Genomic DNA, 20,452 nt, shown 5'->3' on the forward strand with positions numbered 1-20,452 from the left:
GGGAGGAGGTTGAAGCTGGTCTGGGAAGTGGTGAACCCACCACAATGAAAGTGTATCATTGAACTTGGGGAATGGCCGAAAAGGACCAGGGACAGCCCAGCCTCCACAGGGAGTTCAGAAATGGCTACTGACTTGAAGGAACATTATCCACCCTGGAATCCTGCGCAAAACATCTGCTACTAAATCCACCCTTGAGGGAATTCCCTGGCGGTCCAGTGGTTAGGACTCCACGTTTTCCACTGATGAGGACATGGGTTCAGTTCCTCGTCAGGGAGCTAAGATCCTGCAAGCCGCAAGGTATGTATGTATGTATGTATGTATGTATGTATAAATCAATCAATCAATCAATCAATCAATCCACCCTTGAGAGGAATTCCTCTCGGGTCTCAGCACCAGAAAGAGCTTGGCATCTCCAGGGCTCCAGCTTGGTTCTGGCTGGAAGCAGAGTGGAAGGCAAGCTGCCAGGTTCAGGTCTCCCCACTGCCTGGGAGCTTGGGGTTCAGTGACTGTGCAGTGAGACTTCCAGCCAGCCAGGCGGGTCTGGAAGGGGTGGCAGGTGTGTCAAAGGTGTGAAGGTGCCCAAACTCCTCAGGCTTTGTGGATGCTGATTCTTCATTAATCTTAACCCCTTTTGGGCTCTTTCCCAGTCCTTGTCTCCCCCAGAGCCCCACCAGATGCCCAGGGCAGAGTGATACCCCAGCCCTCCACCAGGAGTGTCTAGACTCACCCTCCCCCACTCTCGCTACTCTTCTGGAAAATGGCCTGCCAAAGCCAAGAGGCTGCATTTCAGAGGGTCTGGTGTCCCAGATGCAGTGATGACACCTGCAGGTGTCAAGGGTTTGACCTTGAACCCCTCCTATAAATTTGCCCATGGGTCAGTGACACCCCCAGGAGTTAGAATGACCCTAAAGACCCCTCCATCCTGCCCCTCTGGGGGACGCTTGGGTCTAGACACCTGTACACTGCCCATCCAGGTCACACCTCACCCCCTCTGGGGCAACAAACAGCCCCACAGGTTCCCACTTCCCCAGTCTGGCTCAGGAAGGCGCTGTCCCCCTGACACACAGGAGGGGGAAAGAAATGGCTCATTCCTTATTCATTCATCAGCACTGATTCCCTGTCTCAGGCTAACTGGTGAAGACAGGCCAGGAAAAACCGCTCTGGGTGTTGCATCAGACGTCTGTGCTACTGGGCGCTGTGGAAGAAATGCTGACCAACCTGGGAAGTGGGAGTGGGAGTCAGGAAGCCTTTAGGAAAAGGAGGCCTAGAGCTAAGGCACGACAGACATAGTCACTGGTCTCCCTGGAGAGTCTGAGAAGAGAGAAGGGCATCACTGGCCAGGCCTGGAGAAGTGAGTTATTTGTCCTGTTCTGGGAGCAGGCCGGAGCCTACAGCCTGGTGTCAGGGGAGGCCGGGAGGAAGGAAAGCAAAGGCAGCTGTGGAGGCGGAGGGGCTGGCTTAGGCCAGGCCACGGAAAACCTATCAGCTTCAAGCTTTCGAACTTTGAGGGCAATGCGGAGCCTTTAAAAGTTTCAGTGAGGGGCTTCCCTGGTGGCGCCGTGGTTAAGGACCCACCTGCCAATGCAGGGAACACGGGTTCGAGCCCTGGTCCGGGAAGATCCCACATGCCGTGGAGCAACTAAGCCCGTGAGCCACAACTACTGAACCTGCGCTCTAGAGCCCACGAGCCACAACTACTGAAGCCCATGTGCCTAGAGCCCATGCTCCACAAGAGAAGCCACCGCAACGAGAAGCCCGCGCACAACCAAGAGGAGCCCCCGCTCGCCGCATCTAGAGAAAGCCCGCGCACAGCAACGAAGACCCAACACAGCCAAAGATAAATTTTAAAAAAAAAGTGATGCCTGTAAAAAAAAAAAAAGTTTCGGTGAAAGGCAAGGGACTTCACTTCTGTTGTCTTCCTCCCCCAAACCCATAACCCAAATCTAATCATGGGGGTAATACCAGACAAGCCCAAACTTTAGGAATTTGACAAAATACCTAGCCAGCACTCCTCAAACTGGTCAAGGTCAGTGAAAACAAGTCTGAGGACAGAGGACGCTAAGGAGACATGACAGCTAAATGTCCTGCAGTGTCCCAGATCGGGACACTGAAACAGAAGAGAGGCATTAGGGAAAAGCTAGTAAAATATAAATAAAGTGTGAGATTTAGTGAGCGGTAATCTGTCCATACAATTGAATGTTAGTCAACAATAAAAAAGAATAAAGTACTGTTACACATTACATGGGTGAATCTTGAAAACATGCTAAGGAGAAGCAGCAGACACAGAAAACACAGACCATGTACGGTATGATTCCATTTGTAGGAAATGTCCAGAATAGGCAAATCTACCGGGACAGGAAGTAGATTAGAGGTTGGCAGGGACTGGAGGGTGAGGGGGGATGGAGAAGAATAGGGAGGAACTGCTGACAGGTGGGGTTTCTTTTAGAGAAAAATGTTCTAAAATGAGATTGTAGCAATGGTTGCACAACCCTGTGAATGTACTAAAAACAATGGTACTTTAAACGGGTGGATTCTATCTCAATAAAGCTGTTTAAAAATAGCAAGGTCATTGGTACCTTGGCTGTAACAAACGTACTACTGAAAGATGTTAACAATAGGGGAAGCTGGGTGAACTCTGTACTATTTTTGGAAATTTTGTTAATCTACAAAACTACTGTAAGATATACAAAGCTTATATAAAAATATGTATTTTTATATACATTTTTATATATGTACACACACATAAATATGTACACAGTTTGTTTTTTTAAAGGCAAGGGAGTTAAGTGTTGATAGGGGCTTGAAACAGGGACATGCCGGAGGTAGAGAGAATTTACTGATGCTCATGAAGGAGAGGCATTCAGCTGGATGGAGTGTTAGTTTCCTATTGAGGCTATAACAAGTGACCCCAAACTTAACAACTTAAAACAACACGATTTTATTAGTTCTAGAAGAGGTCAAAAGTCCAAAATGGTTTTCACTGGGCTAAAACCCACAGTGGGGCTGCATTTCTTTGTGGAGACTCTGGGAAGAACCCGTTTTCTTGCCTCTTCCAGCTTCTATAGGCTGCTGCATTCCTCGGTACATGGCCCCTTCTTCCATCTTCAAACCCAGCCGTGGGTATAACATCTTCATCTCCCTCTCACTTTGACCCGCCTCAGTCCCTTTCATGTAATAGGACCCTTGTGGTTACACTAGGCCCACCTCAATAATCCAGAATAATCTCCCCATCTCAGTCATTAACATAAGCACATTTCAAGGTCCCTTTTGCCATATAGTCATATATTCACAAGTGGCCATCTCTGGGGGCCATTATTCTGCCTACACATGATGTCTTCAGGGAGGTGAACACAGGAGGCTGTACGGGTGGGGAAGGTGAGATCAGCTTTGGATTGTGGAGCCCGGGGTGCCTTTGGGACATCCAGGGGAACTGCCCCCCATAGCTTCCATCTATTCACCAAACACTAAGTACCTCCCATGAGTCGGTCACTGGGGATATAAACGTGAACACTGTATTTCACTGGTCCTAAGACATCTGTTTTTCACTTTGGAACATTTCTGAAATCAGGAGGCAGCTCTGAACCAATGACATCTTACAACTGCAATGCGCAGGCTTTTCTTTCTAACTGACACATAAAGTAAGACATCTTACAATTGAAGGCATCTTAAAGTCAATGAAATCCAGGTCTGGGCTAGCACTAGAATGGGCCTAGTTATTATAGTAGCTAATTATTATATAAGTTGGGTGCCTCACTAGAGCATCAAGTATCCCCATGCCGCCCCTCCAGCCTTTCCTGGTTCCAAGCCTGACTCCTTCCACCCTCCCATCTGCCCCCACGGCTCTGGTGCTTGACTCTCCCATAGGTAACAGACTCCACCAGAGCCCCGGCCACACCCATGCTCAGCTCCACCACAGCAGGGTCCACGAAACGGCCCCTTTCCCCAGGTGTAACCTCAGTCCTGGAGTCAGGCCCAGTGGTTTTCCACCTGGCTGCATGTGGGAAACACCTGGGAGCTTTTTAAAGCCCCAAACACCAGGCCATTACCTAGATCGATTCATTCAGAATCTCTGCGGAGTGATGTTACAGCTCCCCATAAAACTCCAACAGAGCCAAGGTAGAGAACTAACTGGTGTGAGTGAGAAGAGCATAAGGCAGCACCGGTGGGAGGCGGAAGGTGTTTGGTTCAGACTATACAATTATGCATATCAGTCTTCCTCCCAATCCCTCCCCCTGACTCTGAATTCCTGGGAGGTGACCAGCCCAGTTCTCTCAGTTCCCTCAAGGCACTAACCAGTGTCAGACACATTGTGGAAGCCCAGAAAACGTAAGCCACAGGGCTTCCAAGGCCAGACAGAAAAGCCCTGGTGCCAGGAAAGGTCTTCGAAGGGAGCCCACTGGGTCTGGGCCCGCCCTCTGATGTGCTGTGTAACCTCCAGTGAGACACTGCCCACCTCTGTGCCTGTACAAAGCATGACTGGCCCAGGTGGCCTTGAAAGGTCCTTCAAGTGCCAACATTGAGTCTAGACTTTACCTAAGAGGCCGTTTCTATCCACTTCTAAGAAGTCTGAGGCAGTGGGGAGCCAGTGAGTATCAGCTTTCCTGCTCACTCCCAACAGATGTCCCAGCCTTTCCAGGCCTAAAGTCTCCACTTCTGGGGCTCTGTCCTGCACTGGCTGAAAAGCAGAGCATCTTAGGTCCTAAAAGCCAAAGACCTAAAAACAGCAAAACAAGAATTGCCAGAGAACTCTGGAGAACGGCATGTGAGTGGAGAGATTTTTAGATGGTGAACAAAGTCAGGTTGGGAGGCCACAAGACACCTGACAGGCCCAGCTCTGCCCCGAGGACTGGTAAACAAAGGCGAAGTGGTTCAAGGGACCAGAGACAAACTCCCAAGGAGGAACTTCATGAAAGGAAACACTCAAGGGCCAAAGCAAGTCCAAAGGGGTCTGGAAAACGTTCCCAACTTCTGGCCATCAGCCCAGCCAAGGCCCTAATACACAACTAAAGGCTTTTATTGGGGAAAGGAAGTTGACTGAAAAGTGGCCCCCGATATCCTCACTGCCTAAGGCAGCTGGGGCCTCCTCCGCAGAATCCAGGAAAGAAGGGGCCACCAAACTCGGCCCTCAGTAGGCTCAGGTGTAGAGGTCAAAATCAATCCGTTTGGAATTGTAGAACTGTCCACCGGGGGTGTCCATCTTCCGGCAATACACACCGTCCGGGAAATAGCCTTCATTCACCCAGGTCTGCAAGAAGAGAGGGCAGAGCTGGGGGAGGACTAATGGGGTGGGGGGAGAGAGAGAAGAGGCAAAGTGAAGAAGAAAGGATTTTACCTGCATCTGGGTGCTGGAGAAGGGTCCATACAGCTCAGCATCCCCTGTGTTCTCCCACTTATATTCCCACATCACGTCGGCCAGACCATCTCCGGGCGACTCTGCGTCTAAAATAACAGGCAGAGCCATCTGGACCTCAAGGGGCCTGCCCCTGCCCACAACATCCCTCCTCTGCCCTTCAATCTTACCTCCTCTCTGGGCAGGGGTTGGGGTCTCCAGCTCCCCCTCCGCCACTTCCTCAGCAAACATGTCCAGGGAGGGTGGGGCTGTGGGGTCACGGGGTCCCTGGGTCTGGCACCCCAACCCCTTCAGCCGCATGGCCAATCGTTCCCTTGTCTCCTGATACACTCCGAGGTTGCCCCGAGCCACCATCTGGTCAGCCAACCCGGAGAGCCGGTCCAGGCGCTGGGGGGAACTGGGCCGCCCAGGCCCCTTGCTGCCCCCTTTGCCTCCTCCTCGGGCTCCCAGGCGCCTCAGTGCCCCAGCCACTGTCTCTCTTGGCAACATCAGCTCCAGAAGGCCCTCCAGGAGGGCTTGGGCGCTCATTGGTGTCTGGCCCAAGCTGTCCTCCTCCTCTGAGTCTGACGGCGGCCGCTGATTGGGCGGCCGCTCCCTGATCTTTACCTGCAACGTGAAAATGGGAAGGTTTTGTTTCTGACAAACTGCCAGCAAGGCCCAGGCCCAGCCACGTCCACCTCTGGCCCTCACCCAATCAATGTTGTCCAGCCAGCTGTCTCGGATCTGAGCTTCCCGGTTCAGGAAATAGTTGCCATCAGCATCAAAGTGGCCTTCCTCCATCTCTTCCTGCAGGTTGAAGGGTGTGATCCGCACACCTCCCTCACTGGGGAGTGTGGCTGCTTCCTGACCTGCACCAAAGACACAGGCGTCCCATGCTAGGAATGCAAAAATGAGACAGGAGTCTCCTGTGCTCTGTGACCTCAGAAACCCCTATTTGGTCCTCCAGCAGAAAGTCAGTTCTTGGCTATAGCTCACCTTCTACATCTTCTGAGGCCAGGATGTCATATTTGCTGGACCCTTCATCATCATCCTCCTCATCGCTGTCCAAAGAGTGTTTGCCTTTGAAGCGGCTCCCAGGACCTCCTGCCCCAGCCACAGGGTCCACCAACTGTGGGCAGCAGTCAGAAATCGAGAGAGATGCAGGTTACTGGCTATTACTCAAAATACTCTAGGATCTAGACTCAAACTGAAAATCCTGCAAACCCATTTCTCAGAGCACATAGAAAAGCTAGCCCTTTCCACCTTTTCTTTATCCCTCCAGATTTCTCTCTTGGCTTCTAGCTTTTTTTCCTCCCATCACTCCTCCCCAGAATGCAGGAATCTGGCCCCCTCACCTTTTTCTTGGGGGGACTGATTTCATCCTCATCATCCTCATCTCCCACGCCTTGGAAGGTCACTTTCCTCTTTGGCATGACTGGACAGAGGAGCCTTTCTCAAGCTGAGCCGAGGAAAAGGGTGCAGATTAAAGGAACTGGGTGAGGAGAATACTCACCGCGAGAGGATCTCCCGCACGACATATCTTTCCCTTAGTCGGTACTGGATCCAGTTTGGGAGGGGAGGGAGCACAGAATCAGGGGCCGAAAGGGGAGCTGGCAGCCAAGAGGCCCCCAGGACTTGGTCTGGCATCCGAAAGAGCTGCTGGAGCGGGGATGGAGAGGTGGACGCGCGGAGGAGCTCCCCACGGGCACCCCCCCTTGAGACGGGCTCCCCCGCGTGACCACCACCATTCCCGGCCCCCGCAGTCCTGGGCGCGACGTTGCTCCGCGAGCAGACACCCGCTCAACCACCTCCAGCTTCCTCGCAGCCAGCGGGGCCTCGGCGAACCCAGGACCTGGCACCCTGGCAGCCCCGCTCCTCCCTGCGCCGAACTCCCGACTCCGTGGGGTGACCCCCAACTGTCCTGGGCTGTGTACAAATCAGAGTGGCAGCAGAGCCACGAGGACTCCAGCAACCCCGCCGGCGCGCGCTCACCTAAAGACCCAGGAAAGGCGGGGGAATCCAGGGAGACTGGTTTTCGCCAGGACTACATCCGGGTCACCCGCCCGCCACCACCCGGAAGAGAACTGCGGAAGGCGCCGGGGAAGGCCGGAAGTGGCTTCACTCGTGTTAGAGGACTAACTGACGGAGAGGGCGGAAGTACGCGCTGAGCGGGGAAAGACACCCCCTCCCAGAAGTGACGTGAGACGTGTGGGGCGACGATGGCGAGCAGAGGGCACGTATGAACGCCTAGACCCTGATCGGACGAGAGGGATGGCCGGAAGTGGTCTCAATTCCCTCCTACAGCAGTAGAGGCTCTGGGGAGAAAGCGGAGCGCGCTTTACCTAAAGGGGCGCCCAGAGTCACGATGGAGGGGCAAAATCCCAGCAGGGCCGCTGGGTCCCTGCCCTTGTTTCCCTTTCCCCGGTTGGGTCTCGTTTTCTCCAGGGCTGGCTCTGCGCCTTTCATCATCTCATTAGAGATCCTGCCTTCCTACTCTCAGCGTTCCGTTGTCCGCCCTCTCCTAGTTCGAGGTGCGGCCTTGCTCTTGTCCCAGAGGGGTTGCTCGGTTCTCCTGGGGCATTTTCCCAGCCCAGCTCCTTTTAGGATCCAGGGGAAGTCATTTACCCCACGCCTACCACCTGGGCAATTTCCTGGTTTCTGAGGTGGGAAAAGCCATAATAGGAGAGGTGGCAGTGGCACCTGTGCCCAGTACCGAGGCCAGAGGTCCCTTGTGCCCTCATCTCAGGTACGCCTGGAAAAGGGCAGTAGTGGATACCCGTGCCCCCCACCCCCGCCAAAACAGGACCCCAGCCCAGCAGCCCCTGCCCAGGTTTTGTACTCTGTCCCAAGGGGCAGAGCTGGGGTTGGAAAGTGGGAGTAGGTCCCAGTGCTCAGGGTATAAGACCTCTACCTCTTGAGGATACTCAGAGTCTGAATCCCAGTAGGCCAAGGCTGGGCCCAGAAAGAGCCTACTGGAGCCAGAGGAGGGCACTGGGGGCAGCTGGGGTCCCTAGGATACCAGATGGTCCACCCCTCCTTTCTCCTGCCCCTAGGGTTTCCTCCCAGGATGGACTACCATGAAACTGCACAAGTCTGTGCTCAGTTTCTTCCGTGGCTACAGAACACAGGCTCTGGACCGGGAAGGCATCCTGCTAAAGAAGGGGGCCAGAAATACCAGCTACCAGCACCGCTGGTTCATCCTCCGGGGAAACCTCCTCTTCTACCTGGAACTGGTACCAGGCTGACCCACACACCCCTGAGCCTCATCCTTTTAGAGAACTGCCAGTGAAGCCACGCCTTGGGGCCACAGAACCCTACGCCTTTACCATCCTGACCCCAGGGGTAGAAGGTGGGCAGGCCTACAAGCCGGCAGCAGAAAATCAGGAGAAGCTGGGAGCCTGGCTGTGCTGCTACGCTCTCTGGAGGCCCAGCACCAGGAGCTGTGCCAGGCAGCTGGACAAGAGACCAGCTCACCCCCAGAGGACTGTGGCTCCCCACAGTACAGAGAGGGCAGTACCCTCTCCAGCTTGCAGGAGATGCACGAGCACTCTGGGAAGGAGATCCGGGTGCTGCAGGCGGCGCACAGACAGCTCCAGGAGGCCAGTGACAACGGAGGCAGTGGATCCCAGGCAGAGGTGGAGTGGGAGCTCAACCACTGTCTGTTGATGAGTGACTAATAGACCAAAGGCCAAAAGGTACCTACCTGCCGAGACCAGGAGACCAGCCGATTGCTTCAAGAGACACACCCACATCCTGACTAGCTCCGTCACTTCCTCCCTCCTTGTCCTTATTCTAACCCCCTTCATCAAATAACAATGCAGGAGACAGGCCCAGGTACAACAGCAGGTTCTTTTCCGGTTCCTCAAAGCGCCGCACAGGGTGGGGGCAGAGACAGAAGAAAATGTAAACATTGGGTTTCACCCCCTGGTGCTCAAGGGAAGACCCCTTACCCAGGTAGGGGCTGGAGAGAGTTGGAAGGGAACAAGGTGAAAGGTGGGAGCCCTGGTGAGACAAAGCAGGGGAGGCCTGAGAATACAGAGAAAGGTAGGTGAAGAGGAAGGAGAGCAAGGAGGGTGGTGGTGGGGAAGTGGGGGACATTTCCTGCTCCAGTGCATGTCCCCTTAAATAAACCAGCGTGCAAGAACATGGTGGAGGAAAACCAAAGGACAGAAGAGAGTGAACACCCCCACCCTGGGCCAACCGGGTCCTCCGTACATAATTACAACACAGAGATGTCCAGAAGGAGAACACGAAGAGCCTGGGCCCCCCACCAGGAAGTGGGGGGAGACAGGCAGGACTGAAGAAGGGAAAAGGAACCCAGCTCCACTTCATGGGTAAGGGGAGTGACTGGAGTGTAAGAATCTGGAAACCGCTGACTCCCATTGCCAAAAGTCACCCCTGTGGTGACAAAAGGCCAATCAGGACAGCACCTGGGAAGGGATCCCAGAGGGAATCGGGGCAGGAGTGACAGAGACCCCAGCTGGGCCTAACTGGAGGGCTCCAGACTTGTTCGCTGCTGCCCCAGGGAAATGCAGCTGCCCCACGTACTCTGACTGTCCTGGCCGTGTAGGGATCAGCAGCTGGCAAGGAGACGGGGAATCAAGCCACTTTCCTCAGAAGGAGGGACAGCCTGCCAAGGGGGCCGGGAGCAGCACCCCAGGCCAAGGCCTGCTCTTGGCTGAGGGAAGAAGAGAGGGCCCTGCAGTCCAGCCCCAGGGCAGAGGTCAGAAGTAAGCATCCTGCCGGGCCTCTGATGCTGAGGACCTGTCCCCGCCATCCTGGGGGGCTGGGGGTCCATCTGCCTTCCGACGCAGCGAGAGCTTCCTGCCCTGAGCCTTCTTCTCCTGCTTCTGCCGCTCCTTCTCCTGCTTCTGCCGCTCCTTCTCACGTTCCTTTTCCTGTTTCTGCCGCTCCTTCTCCTGCCTCCGGGCCTCCTTGCTGGGAGCCAGTGGGGTGCTGTTGCCAGTAGGCGAAGGAAGGGATGGATGCAGTCCCTCAGCGGTGACCAGAGGCCCTGGGGCAGGCCCAGCACTGGCCCTGCGGACAGGAGGGGGTGGAGAGGGGGCCCCTCCAGCTGCCCGAGAGCCTCGGCTCTTGAGGCCAGGGAGGCTGAGGAGGCTGGAGGAGGGGCCCAGGGGTGGCTGCTGCCGCCGACGCTCCTCATGGATCGCCCGGGAACCGTGTAGTCTCCGTGAGGGCCGATACTGCAGCTCGCCCCGGGTTTCCCGCCACTTCTTGAGCTGGGCCGAGTTCTCTCGCTCAATCAGTGCTTCTGTCACTGGGAGGTTGGTCACCTAGATGGAGAAGAAACAGGTACCAGAATAAGATTGGGGATGGGGATGGGCCAAAGCAGGTGTGAGGTATGCTAAGGCTAGGGCCTACCTCATGCACCAGGAAGTCCTCCTGCATGCACTGTTGGGGCAGATTGCGCAGCTGCTCCATGGTTTCATACATGCCTTGGCAGGAGCGCAGCTTCTCCACAGAGCCCAGCGTGTGCCGCAGCAGCACCAGGGCCACCCGGAAGATGATCTTGACGCCTGCAGGGTCCAAGGAAGAGAGGCTGGATGATCAGCCCAGGATCTCAGCCTGTCCCATTTAGGAGGGACTCACAGCCCCCATCCCTGTCTACTGCCAACCTTACAAATGAGGAAACTGAGGCCCTAAGAAGGGAAACAAGCTGCCATGGGTTTTAGGTTCCTGGGAGGTAAAGCAAGCTGTGGGCTGGTGGCAGAGCCAACAAGATCAGGCCTCAGTTTCTCCAGCCCCAAGACATCTTCCAGTGAAGCCTTATGTCAGCAGGCCACCCTCTGGCAGCCACCATGGAAACCGCAGCCCCGTCATGGCCTGAAATGGCTACAGAAGTACCTTCACAGAAGAACATATCCCAGACACGTAGCACTGAAGCCCAGGGAAGAGTGCGGGCAAAGATGCACATGAACCATTCTGTCATGTACAGCACGGGGTCAATGCGCTGCCGTCGCAGGTGCCGATGTGCCAGTGGGGAGGCCCGGCGCAACAGCGCAAAAAAGATTTCTCCATCCAGTTGAATGGCCTCCTGAAAGTGGGACAAACCATGAGAAGAGGCCTGCTGAGGACCCTTGGGGTAGAACCGGCCCTGGTAGTCAGTACCCATCCACAAAGTGGGATCCTCACCTCAGTAGGAGAGGCCCAGAACAGAGGGACAGAATGGTACAGCGTGGGGCAGGACAAGGACCACCCTGCAGTCTTGGGGAAAAGTCACAGCCCCAGTTGCACCCAGCCTCCAGACACTCACCAGCCCTGCACTATAGTAACCGGGGAGGTACTTGTCGCAGATCTGCACCAGGCACCAAAAGGCTTGCTGAGAAGGGCAAGAACAAGGAGGGAGGGATGGGGCCTGAGAAACAGGGAGGAGGGAGCTCCCCATCACCACTGTAGGCCAAGATCCTCCCAGCCCCTCCCCAACCAGGCCCAGCGTCTGCTGACCTCAGCAGGCATGTGCATGAGCAGCACTGCGGCCACGGGGGCCTGGGCCTGGCAGTAGCCCTCGTCAGGCCGGTAGATAGTGTAGGCCTTCAGGATTCGATACAGGTCCTGTTGCCTGTGGGTATGGGGAAAGACCATGAGGAAAGTCACAGGAGTTGGGAGCTCTCGCCCCCAAACTAACCCGCACCCCCCGAGAGCCCCCCTATATCCCGTGGCAGATCAACCCCAGAGCTTTACCACCACAACCTCTATCCACCTTCCTAATCCTGCCTATCAAGCTTAAGCCAAAGACTCAGACCGTAACCTAAGCTTTGTTCCAGGCTCTAGGCTTCCGCCCTTGCCTGCACACCCACGTGCTCCCCACCCGTGTCCCCACACGGGCTGTGCTCTCTCTCTGTCTGCTCCCATCCCGTAAACCTTCAAGGTCATCTTCTTCAGGAAGCTTTTCAACAGCGTCAGCCCTCCTCTGGCACTGTCTGAATGCTTTTACTGCCCCAGAGCAGGCACTCTCCCAGGGCAGGCCCTGCCTTATCTGTCTGGAATTCATCAGTCCCGCCGGGCAGAGCCCTGGTTCTCGGTGTAGGCTTGGGAAGCCAGCTGTGCCTCAGACCTTTCTCTTGTCTCTGCATCCAAAAGAATAAACTCTCTGCCCTAGATCTGTTCCTCTTCCCTGAGGGTGCCCCATCTCTGTGTGTGGGAATCCCATCCCCTCAGCCCCACATCAGAAAACAGCGAGCCTTCCATCACTCCCCACAGCTAATTATCAAGTCGTATCAACACTACCTTCTGAATTTTATTCACGTCTATTCCCTCTCTCCGCACGTCTATTCCCTCTCTCCGCCGCCACAGCCACTGAGCAGCTCAGACCTTCATCTCTCAACCAGGACGATGTAATAACCTCCCAGATCCTCTCCCTGCCTCCAGTCACACACACCTGACCACTGCTTACATAGTGTTTCTCAAAATTCAGTCACTGGAGTGTGATCTTCATTTGTGCTTTATCTGCACACCACCCCACTATTATTTATTTTTTCTCCACTTTGTAATAACGTCCATGAAATGACAGGTTTGATATACTAGTTATTTCATCTAATATATATTAAAATAAACATGTAACTTCCCTAAGCTCCCATGCTACATTCACCCACCTGCCTGCTTCTGTGCCCCTGCCTTCTCCCCTGTTGCTATGGGTGAACTATCTGTGATCCTGGCCAACCACAGCCTTTCCACTTGGACACTGGGTCCCATCCCCTCTCGCCTACACAGGCCATCCCTCCAGCAACCTTCCCATTGTTTGTGCGTCATCCATTTTTCTCTAACTACAGAGGCTGGCATACCAACATGTCATTTCTTCTAGCTTAAAAAAAAAAAACACCTCGTGACTTCCCTGGCGGCCCAATGGTTAAGACTCCATGCTTCCACTGCAGGGGGTGCGGGTTCGAGCCCTGGTCGGGAAAATAAGACCCCGCATGCCACAGGGCATGGCCAAAAAACAAACAAAAACCTCTCTCTACCCAGCCTTCCCCTCTGAATACCACATCATTTCTTTCCTACCTATTCAGCCAAACCCACCTAGAGTACAGACTTGCTATCTTCAAGTTCTTTCCTCCCATCCTCCAGTCAGGCTTTAGCCCACTGCTCCACACAAAACTGCTTTTATCAAGGTCACCAATGACCTCCACATTGCTAAATCCAGAGGTCGATTTGCACACTTCACTTTACTTGACCCGTCAGCAGCATTTCATACAGCTGATCCCGAAACCCCTCTTCACTTTGCTTCCAGGAATCACACTCTCCTGGTTTTCGTTATACCTCACCAGCTTCTTCCAGGCTCCTTTACAGGTTCTTTCTCATCTTCCCATTCTTGAAATGTTGGAGCTGCAGGGCTCAATCTTTGAACAGCTTCCTTTCATATCTACACTTGCTGCCTTGATGACCTCATCTAGTCCCATGGGTGAGATCTGGTCCCGTGTAGAGCCTGACAACTCTCAATTTCCAATCTGTCTCCAGTTTAAACCTCGCCCTGGATGTTGTGTCCACTGTACATCCAGCTTACTTGGCATCTCCATCTGGATATCCAGTGAGTATTTCAAACTTCACATTCCAAAAATGAGCTCCTGATATACCCTTCAAGCCTATGTTCCCCCCAGTTTTCCCATCCATATCAGTATACTGCAACTCCATTCATTCTAGTTTCTAAGACCAAAAACCTTGAGAGTCTTCCTTAACTACTATCTCTCTCTCTCTCTCTCTCTCTCTCTCTCTCTCTCTCCACATCTAATCCACTGGCAAATTCTTTTGGCTTTACCTTCAAAATATATCCAGTTTCACAGCTACCATCCTGGTCTATCTATCATCATCTCTTTCCTGGATTATGGAAATAGTCTACCTGGTCTCTCTGCTTCTGCCCTTGTCTCCTATAGTCTATTGTCAGCACAGCAGCCAGAAATGATCCTTTTTTTTTTCTTCCAGCCGTGCTGCGCAGCATGTGGGATCTTAGTTCCCCAATCAGGGATCAAACCCATGCCCCCCGCAGTGGAAGCACAGAGTCTTAACCACTAGACGGCCAGGGAAGTCCCAGAATGATCTTTTTAAAACACAAGTCAGATCAGGTCACTTGTAACCAAATCTCGGCTCACATTCTCTTTTCCCCTTTCTTGCTTTAAACTCTTCTATTTACCACCATTGTACATACAACATACTTTCATTCTTTTATTTATTGTCTATCCTTACTAAAATATAAGCCCTGAGGGGGCAGCTGTCATCTGTAGCTAAAACAGTACCTGGCAGATAGCAGACGCTTGACTAATATTTGCTGAAAGGATGAACCTACTGTTAAATGTCCATCCACATGCTCCCACAAGGAGTTGAGAACCACCTAAAAACATCGCACACTACTAGGAAGCGATCTATAGCCTTCGTGAGGAAGCCGGGCAAACAGAACAAAGATCGAAGGGCCTGGGCACAGCATTTAAGGGCCCTTAATTGCTTTTCCAGCCTCAGCTCTACCCAACCCCACTGCCCAGACACAGCTTACATAACCCCCAAGCCAGGAAAAACCTGCCCCTTGCTCTGCTCCCATCTATCCTTTAAAACCTAGTTCAAATGCAACCTCTTCAATGAGCCCTTGATGTGCCTCCCCTTCCCCTCACCAGCACCCCACCCCACCCCCACCACCCTGAATCACAGTCTCCCTCCCAGGAGACCTCCTTCAACATGGCTAGACACTCAATCCATTAAGGACCACTCCTGTAGAAGTTCTGGAAGGCAAGACTGCTTTCAACCCAGCCCTGTATCCACCACTGACTCATATAGTCAGGTCGCCTTACCCATGCCCGCCTCGAGCAGCAAACATCTCATGGAAAGGGAACTGACGGTGCAGGTCCTTCTCAATCACATCCAGCCACTTAGGGTCCCCAGGAGCCCGTTCCAACTCCTGCAGTGGGACAGCTGAGATTATCTCAGGATCTGGGGGAACTGATGATACCCTTCACACAGACACTGTCACACGTCCCCACACCCTGGAGCTGTGCGCACCTCAAACTTGCCCGGGTTCTGCTCCAGGAGTTCCTTGCTATTGGACAAGTACTGCCAGGCCTTGGCTCTGAGGGAGGATGGGATCCCCTTCCGGCAGCGCAGCTTCACCTAAGGCAGAGTGGCAGGCAGGGGAACGGCTTCAGTGGCAGGCACAGCCTCCAAGCTTTCCCCAGCAGTCCTTGGGCTCCCTGGGACACTCGTACCACATCCCATAGGCTTCACTCCACTGGACCCCGCCTGGCCTTCTATCTTTAAAGCTACTCCTCCCCCAAGGCCCAAGTACCACCTACCCCCAACATGGTCCGGAGAGCAGATACTATCAGGTTCCTGGGCTTCCCCAGAGCACAAGGGCCCACCCTGTCCTCCCCACCCCCACCATGTCCATTGCCCTGCCCACCACAGCCTTCTCAAACCTTCTGGAAACGCCGTGAAAGCCATTTATCCCAGTGACTGAACATCTCCAGCCATTTGAGCTCCCGCTGCCGAGCCACATCCACAGGAATGGAGCTCTCTCTGAGGATATGGGGAGTATGGAAGAGGTCAGTAGCAGTAGTATAAAATCCAGATTGCTGGGGGGACTGAGGCAAGCCACTTCCCCAAGCTCAAACATGAGAGATCAGACCATAAGAGCATTTTGTGAGCTACCAATACCAAACATTAGGATGTCTGGTCATTCTGGCCATCCAAGGTCCTAGTTCACCACACTAAATGGAATTTCCTTGGAATCTCTGAACAGAGATCACATTCTCATGTTGGATCACTATACAGAGGCTGTGTTCAAATCCCACTTAAGACATATACAAGTTTGGGGAGAGAGCACGGAATACTGAAAAGCTACACTTTGCATTAGACCTGGATCCAAGTTCTAGGTTTGCCACCTATTCACTGTGTGGCCTTGGGCAAGTCACTCTCTAAGCCTCAATTTCCTCATGTGTAAGATGGAGAGAAAAATAGTATCTACCTAAGAGGTTATATGAGCTAACACATAGCAGTGACTCAGTAACAGCAATTATTATCCATAAAATAAAATACATAACAAACATACTTCCCTGTCCCCTTAGAAGCAACTGTCTGAGTTTCCTTCTACAAAACTCAAGATCCCTTGCACCATCTGCAATTTCCGCTACCTCCTCCTCCCTGAAATCACCCCACATTCCCAAGCAAATGAAGCTCTCCTTGCACTGTTTGCTCACTGTTCTTTCAGAGCTTCGCACTCAAGATACCCCATCAGTCTTGAAACAGTTAGTTGTAGGAGCCAGTACCAGGTGAGTGGAATGGAAGAAAGAGCTTGGGTTTCCAGATAGACCTGAGCTCAAAGCCCAGTTGTCCCTTAGAAGTTGGGGAGTCTCGGCAAGTGATAACCTAAGTCTCTTCCTTATAAATGTAAAAAGGAATGCCACCACCTACATCACAAAGTTATGAGAGGACTATTGAGAAACTGTATATAAAGGACTGTTAAATGGGAGGTTTAAAGTTAGTTTCCTTTGTCCCAGAAACTCCTTAAACTAAAAGGTGATTTCTCAGGCTTCCCTGGTGGCGCAGCGGTTAAGAGTCTGCCTGCCGATGCAGGGGACACGGGTTCGTGCCCCGGTCCGGGAGGATCCCACATGCCGCGGAGCGGCTGGGCCCGTGAGCCACGGCCGCTGAGCCTGCGCGTCTGGAGCCTGTGCTCCGCAACGGGAGAGGCCACAACAGTGAGAGGCCCGCGTACCGCCAAAAAAGAAAAAAAAAAAAAAGGTGATTTCTCATTCATCTCTATCATAAGGCAATTCCAAACTCTACTAAAGGCCAGGAAGAGTAAGATACCTTTCCTGCCCTCAAAAGGTCACAAGCTAGCAGGGGAGATAATTGCAATATGTGAGGGAAATGCAATTACAAAGATGCACAGAAGAGGCACCTAATCGGAGTAGGGGCAATGGATATCAGGGAAGGTTTCCTGGAGGAAGGGACATCTGAGGTAAGCCATGAAGGACTGAGTAGAACATGGCAGGGAAAGACCGGGAGAAGGGCATTCCTGGCTGATGGTACAGCCTGAGTATGAAGGGAGAAAGACTACAATCACTTCAACAGGACCACAGCACACAGTGCATGGTGAGAAGGCGGTGGAAAAGAAGACCAGAGAGGCTGGCAGAGCCAGAACATAAGGACCCTGTGCGCAGGCTAAAGCGCTTGGACTTTATCCTGTGGACAGTGCTGAGCTGCTAACAGCTTTTAAGGTAACGTGTGCCACAGTCAGCCTTGCCTCAGAAGTTGATCCTGCCAGCATGGAAGATGGATTTTAGAGGGACAAAATTAAAAGCAGAGAATTAGGGCTTCCCTGGTGGCGCAGTGGTTGAGAGTCCGCCTGCCGATGCAGGGGACACGGGTTCGTGCCCTGGTCCGGGAAGATCCCACATGCCGCGAAGCGGCTGGGCCCGTGAGCCATGCCCGCTGGGCCTGCACGTCCGGAGCCTGTGCTCCTCAACGGGAGAGGCCACAACAGTGAGAGGTCCACGTACCGCAAAAAAAAAAAAAAAAAAAAAAAAAAAAAAAAAAAGCAGAGAATTAGCACCCCGCACCGTGCCTGGTACACAAGAGGGGCTCACTAAAACCCAATTCAATCCAAGTTCCTCAGGGCAGCAGGGTATTGAGGAGAGTGCCATTGGTCACACAGATCCAAATTGTTTGAGTGGGGCAAGTCACTCAACTGCTCTAATCCTGTTTCTTCATCTATAAATTAGGTACAGCAATGCATCCCTCATGCATGGGAAAGCACCAGGGTCAAACTTAAGTTGCCCTCCCCACACAGGACCGAGAACGTTGGTACTCAAAGATTTTCTGATTTTTTTGTTGGATTACAATCCCTCCCACAGGGCTTCCCCCAACACATGGCAGGTCCCCCTCACCCCAACACGCACAGCCATGACTAAATCCTACTCATTCTTCACAATTCAGATCAGTCCAGCTGAATGCCCAGACTGGGCAAAAGATCCCTTCCCTAGCTGCTCACAAAACCCTGTGATGATCTCCAGGCTAAACCTAACGTATTATATTGAAACCAACTGTTTTAAGTATTTGTCTCTCCTCTAGATGATGAGCACCTTGAAATGATTATTTTATCCTTAGTACCCAGCACAGGGCCTGGCACTGGGGGTTCTCAGGCAGTGCTGTAAACTGAACTGACCAGCAGGTTAAAGGGGTACAGGAACAATGATCCAAAGAGAGGGAAGGAAGAAGTCAGAAGCAATCACACCCTCACCTCAGAAGTGACTCAGGCCCCTGGAGGGAACTAGGAAAGAGTAAGCCCGCCTGGGGAGATGAGGAAATGGGGAAGAGGCCTCCTCCACCCCCTTTCCTTCAGTGAAAACACAAGACTGCTCTTCTGTTTCACAGACGGGCCCTACCTTCAGAGTCTCTCCTCCATCAAACAGACTTCCCCACCTCACCACCACATCAGACCTAAGGCTATGGGGGAAGGGAGCTGCCTGCATCCCTCCAGACTTTCTCCCTAAGGAACCAGACATCTCTACCAGAACCCCTGTCCAGCCAACCCTCCAGAATATCTGACCTGTAGCTGGAGTTTCCCACCAAGGAGCTGGGACAACCTGAGGTACAATCTCATTCAACCTTTCACTTCACAGAGGAGGAAAGTGAGGCACTAACTCAAATGTGGAAGGCACTAACTCAAGGGCACACACACACCAAAGGCAAGGCTTAGGCTCAAACCCAGGACTCCCGACACCTGGTCTCAAACCCTAACACGCTGGTGCCACAGAAACCTCAGGAAACTAGGCGTGATAAGGATTGTTAAGCATTCCCATTCCCACTAATCACCCCGTGGATCCTCAGAGGAGGATGGGCAGCGAGATCGTGGGCAAGGCGTATCATCCCCCCCACCCTGCAACCTCTACTTCCATGAAGCAGGCCCGCTGGGTGCCCGCTGGGTACTCACAGGCTGCCCGAATACTGGCTGCCCCCAAGGAAGCCGTACTTGTCCGTCTTGCGCAGGGCCAGCCCATTTATCTCCGAGTCTGAGCCCATGGAGCTCACATCATCCGCCAAGGACTCTAAGGTCCCAGACATGAGGCTCACGGAGTCCAAGTAGCTCAGAGTGTCTGGAGCCTGCCCTCGAGGCCCAGAGATTCCAGGTCCCAGGCTGGACGTGGAGCCTAGGTCCTGAGAGTTTTCAGCAGGCTCCAGAGCTGGGGTCACCGTCACGACAGCTACCGGGGCCTCACATGTCCCTGAAGGGCCTGTGCCAGGCCCTGAGGGGTCCTCTGGTGCCTGTCCTGTTGATGCTGATGCTGCAGCTCCATGTCCACTTGTCACCTGTCCTGCTGTCACTGCTGCAACCCGTGCAGTCACTCCTGAGGCCACAGTGGTTCCCGGCTTGGGGGCAAGCGGGGGTTTGGCGGTCAGGGCCCCAGGAGCCGTTCTTGAAGGGGTCCTGGTGCAGGTCCCGGTGAGGGTACCTGGCCCAGGATCGGGTGAGGTTCTGGCCTCCTCCGTCTTCGGAGAGTCTGCCCCTGGGGCCAGAGCCATGGACCTCTCGGCTCCTGCCACAGCCTCAGGCACCAAGGGCTCTGGCTCGGAGACCTGCGCCCTCAGGGCTTCGGGTGAGGCCTCCAGGGTCAGCCCCACCTCCGTGCTGCCGGTGACTGTCGGGGCGGGGGCCAGGGCCGAGTCCGAGGTCTGGGCTGGACCCGGTACCCATGCGGGCCGCGCCTCCCCGGGGGCCACCAGGGTGACCGGGGCCGAAGTGGCCGTGGTCACTGGCGGCCCCGGAGCTACCACCACGACGGGCCCGGCCCGGGAGCCGCGGGGCGGCGGCGACGGGGCCGCGGGGGCGCCATGACGGCGCGGCGGGGCCACCAGGGGCGCCGGGCCCGTCTCCATGACCGCGGGCCGCCCCTCACATCCCCCCGCCGCGGCGGCCGCAAAAGGCGCCGCCCCTCAGGCCGCTCCCCACCGCCCGCCGAGGAAGGGGAAAGGGCGAAGGGCGCGGCCCGGCGCGCGCCGGGGTCGTTGCTGGCGCGCGGGGGGCCACCCGGCGCGCGGAGCCGGGGCACGGGTCCCGGGGCGCCAGGCGCCGGGGTCTCGCTCGCGCCCTCTCCCCCCTTTCGCACTCTCGCCGCCTCCCCC

At 54.2% G+C, this 20,452-nt stretch overlaps 2 protein-coding genes and 1 pseudogene across 4 annotated transcripts; 1 reads left to right on the forward strand and 2 right to left on the reverse strand.

Moving 5' to 3' along the window:
* Nucleotides 1-2,825: 2,825 nt before the first annotated feature.
* On the reverse strand, nucleotides 2,826-7,384 carry CD2BP2 (CD2 cytoplasmic tail binding protein 2). 2 transcript variants are annotated; one of them, XM_079944939.1, is made up of 7 exons: nucleotides 7,322-7,384; nucleotides 6,685-6,788; nucleotides 6,326-6,458; nucleotides 6,041-6,198; nucleotides 5,521-5,956; nucleotides 5,333-5,439; nucleotides 2,826-5,245 (listed from the first exon to the last, which is right to left on the reverse strand). In XM_079944939.1, exons 2-7 carry the CDS (start codon nucleotides 6,760-6,762, stop codon nucleotides 5,135-5,137), a joined length of 1,023 nt encoding a protein of 340 aa, XP_079801065.1. In that variant the 5' UTR covers nucleotides 6,763-6,788; nucleotides 7,322-7,384; the 3' UTR covers nucleotides 2,826-5,134. The 2 variants fall into 2 exon arrangements, with proteins under 2 accessions (XP_079801065.1, XP_079801066.1); XM_079944940.1 differs by lacking the exon at nucleotides 7,322-7,384 and adding an exon at nucleotides 7,138-7,301.
* A 789-nt stretch (nucleotides 7,385-8,173) lies between these two features.
* On the forward strand, nucleotides 8,174-9,010 carry LOC307197614 (sesquipedalian-1-like; annotated as a pseudogene). The gene has a single exon. The product of its transcript is annotated as a sesquipedalian-1-like (transcript).
* Nucleotides 9,011-9,147: 137 nt separating this feature from the next.
* TBC1D10B (TBC1 domain family member 10B) lies at nucleotides 9,148-20,430 on the reverse strand. Its single transcript, XM_079943693.1, has 9 exons — nucleotides 19,263-20,430; nucleotides 15,745-15,844; nucleotides 15,332-15,439; nucleotides 15,124-15,230; nucleotides 11,795-11,909; nucleotides 11,604-11,669; nucleotides 11,195-11,384; nucleotides 10,712-10,866; nucleotides 9,148-10,623 (listed from the first exon to the last, which is right to left on the reverse strand). Exons 1-9 carry the CDS (start codon nucleotides 20,204-20,206, stop codon nucleotides 10,054-10,056), a joined length of 2,355 nt encoding a protein of 784 aa, XP_079799819.1. The 5' UTR covers nucleotides 20,207-20,430; the 3' UTR covers nucleotides 9,148-10,053.
* Between the last annotated feature and the right edge of the window lie 22 nt (nucleotides 20,431-20,452).

Source organism: Stenella coeruleoalba, assembly GCF_951394435.1.
Source record: "Stenella coeruleoalba genome assembly, chromosome: 15".
NCBI classification, from domain to species: Eukaryota; Metazoa; Chordata; class Mammalia; order Artiodactyla; family Delphinidae; genus Stenella; species Stenella coeruleoalba.

What these genes read in the sequence shown, in the direction of transcription:
- CD2BP2 (XM_079944939.1), bottom strand. Translation starts at nt 6,762, where the DNA reads ATGCCAAAGAGGAAAGTGACCTTCCAAGGCGTGGGAGATGAGGATGAT. An exon ending in GGCCTCAGAAGATGTAGAAG is followed by an intron (nt 6,199 to 6,325) that starts GTGAGCTATAGC and finishes TCTTTGGTGCAG; the next exon opens with GTCAGGAAGCAGCCACACTC. An exon ending in GGCTGGACAACATTGATTGG is followed by an intron (nt 5,957 to 6,040) that starts GTGAGGGCCAGA and finishes TTCACGTTGCAG; the next exon opens with GTAAAGATCAGGGAGCGGCC.
- TBC1D10B (XM_079943693.1), bottom strand. Translation starts at nt 20,206, where the DNA reads ATGGAGACGGGCCCGGCGCCCCTGGTGGCCCCGCCGCGCCGTCATGGC. An exon ending in AGAACCCGGGCAAGTTTGAG is followed by an intron (nt 15,231 to 15,331) that starts GTGCGCACAGCT and finishes GTCCCACTGCAG; the next exon opens with GAGTTGGAACGGGCTCCTGG. An exon ending in GTTACTATAGTGCAGGGCTG is followed by an intron (nt 11,385 to 11,603) that starts GTGAGTGTCTGG and finishes TCCCACTTTCAG; the next exon opens with GAGGCCATTCAACTGGATGG.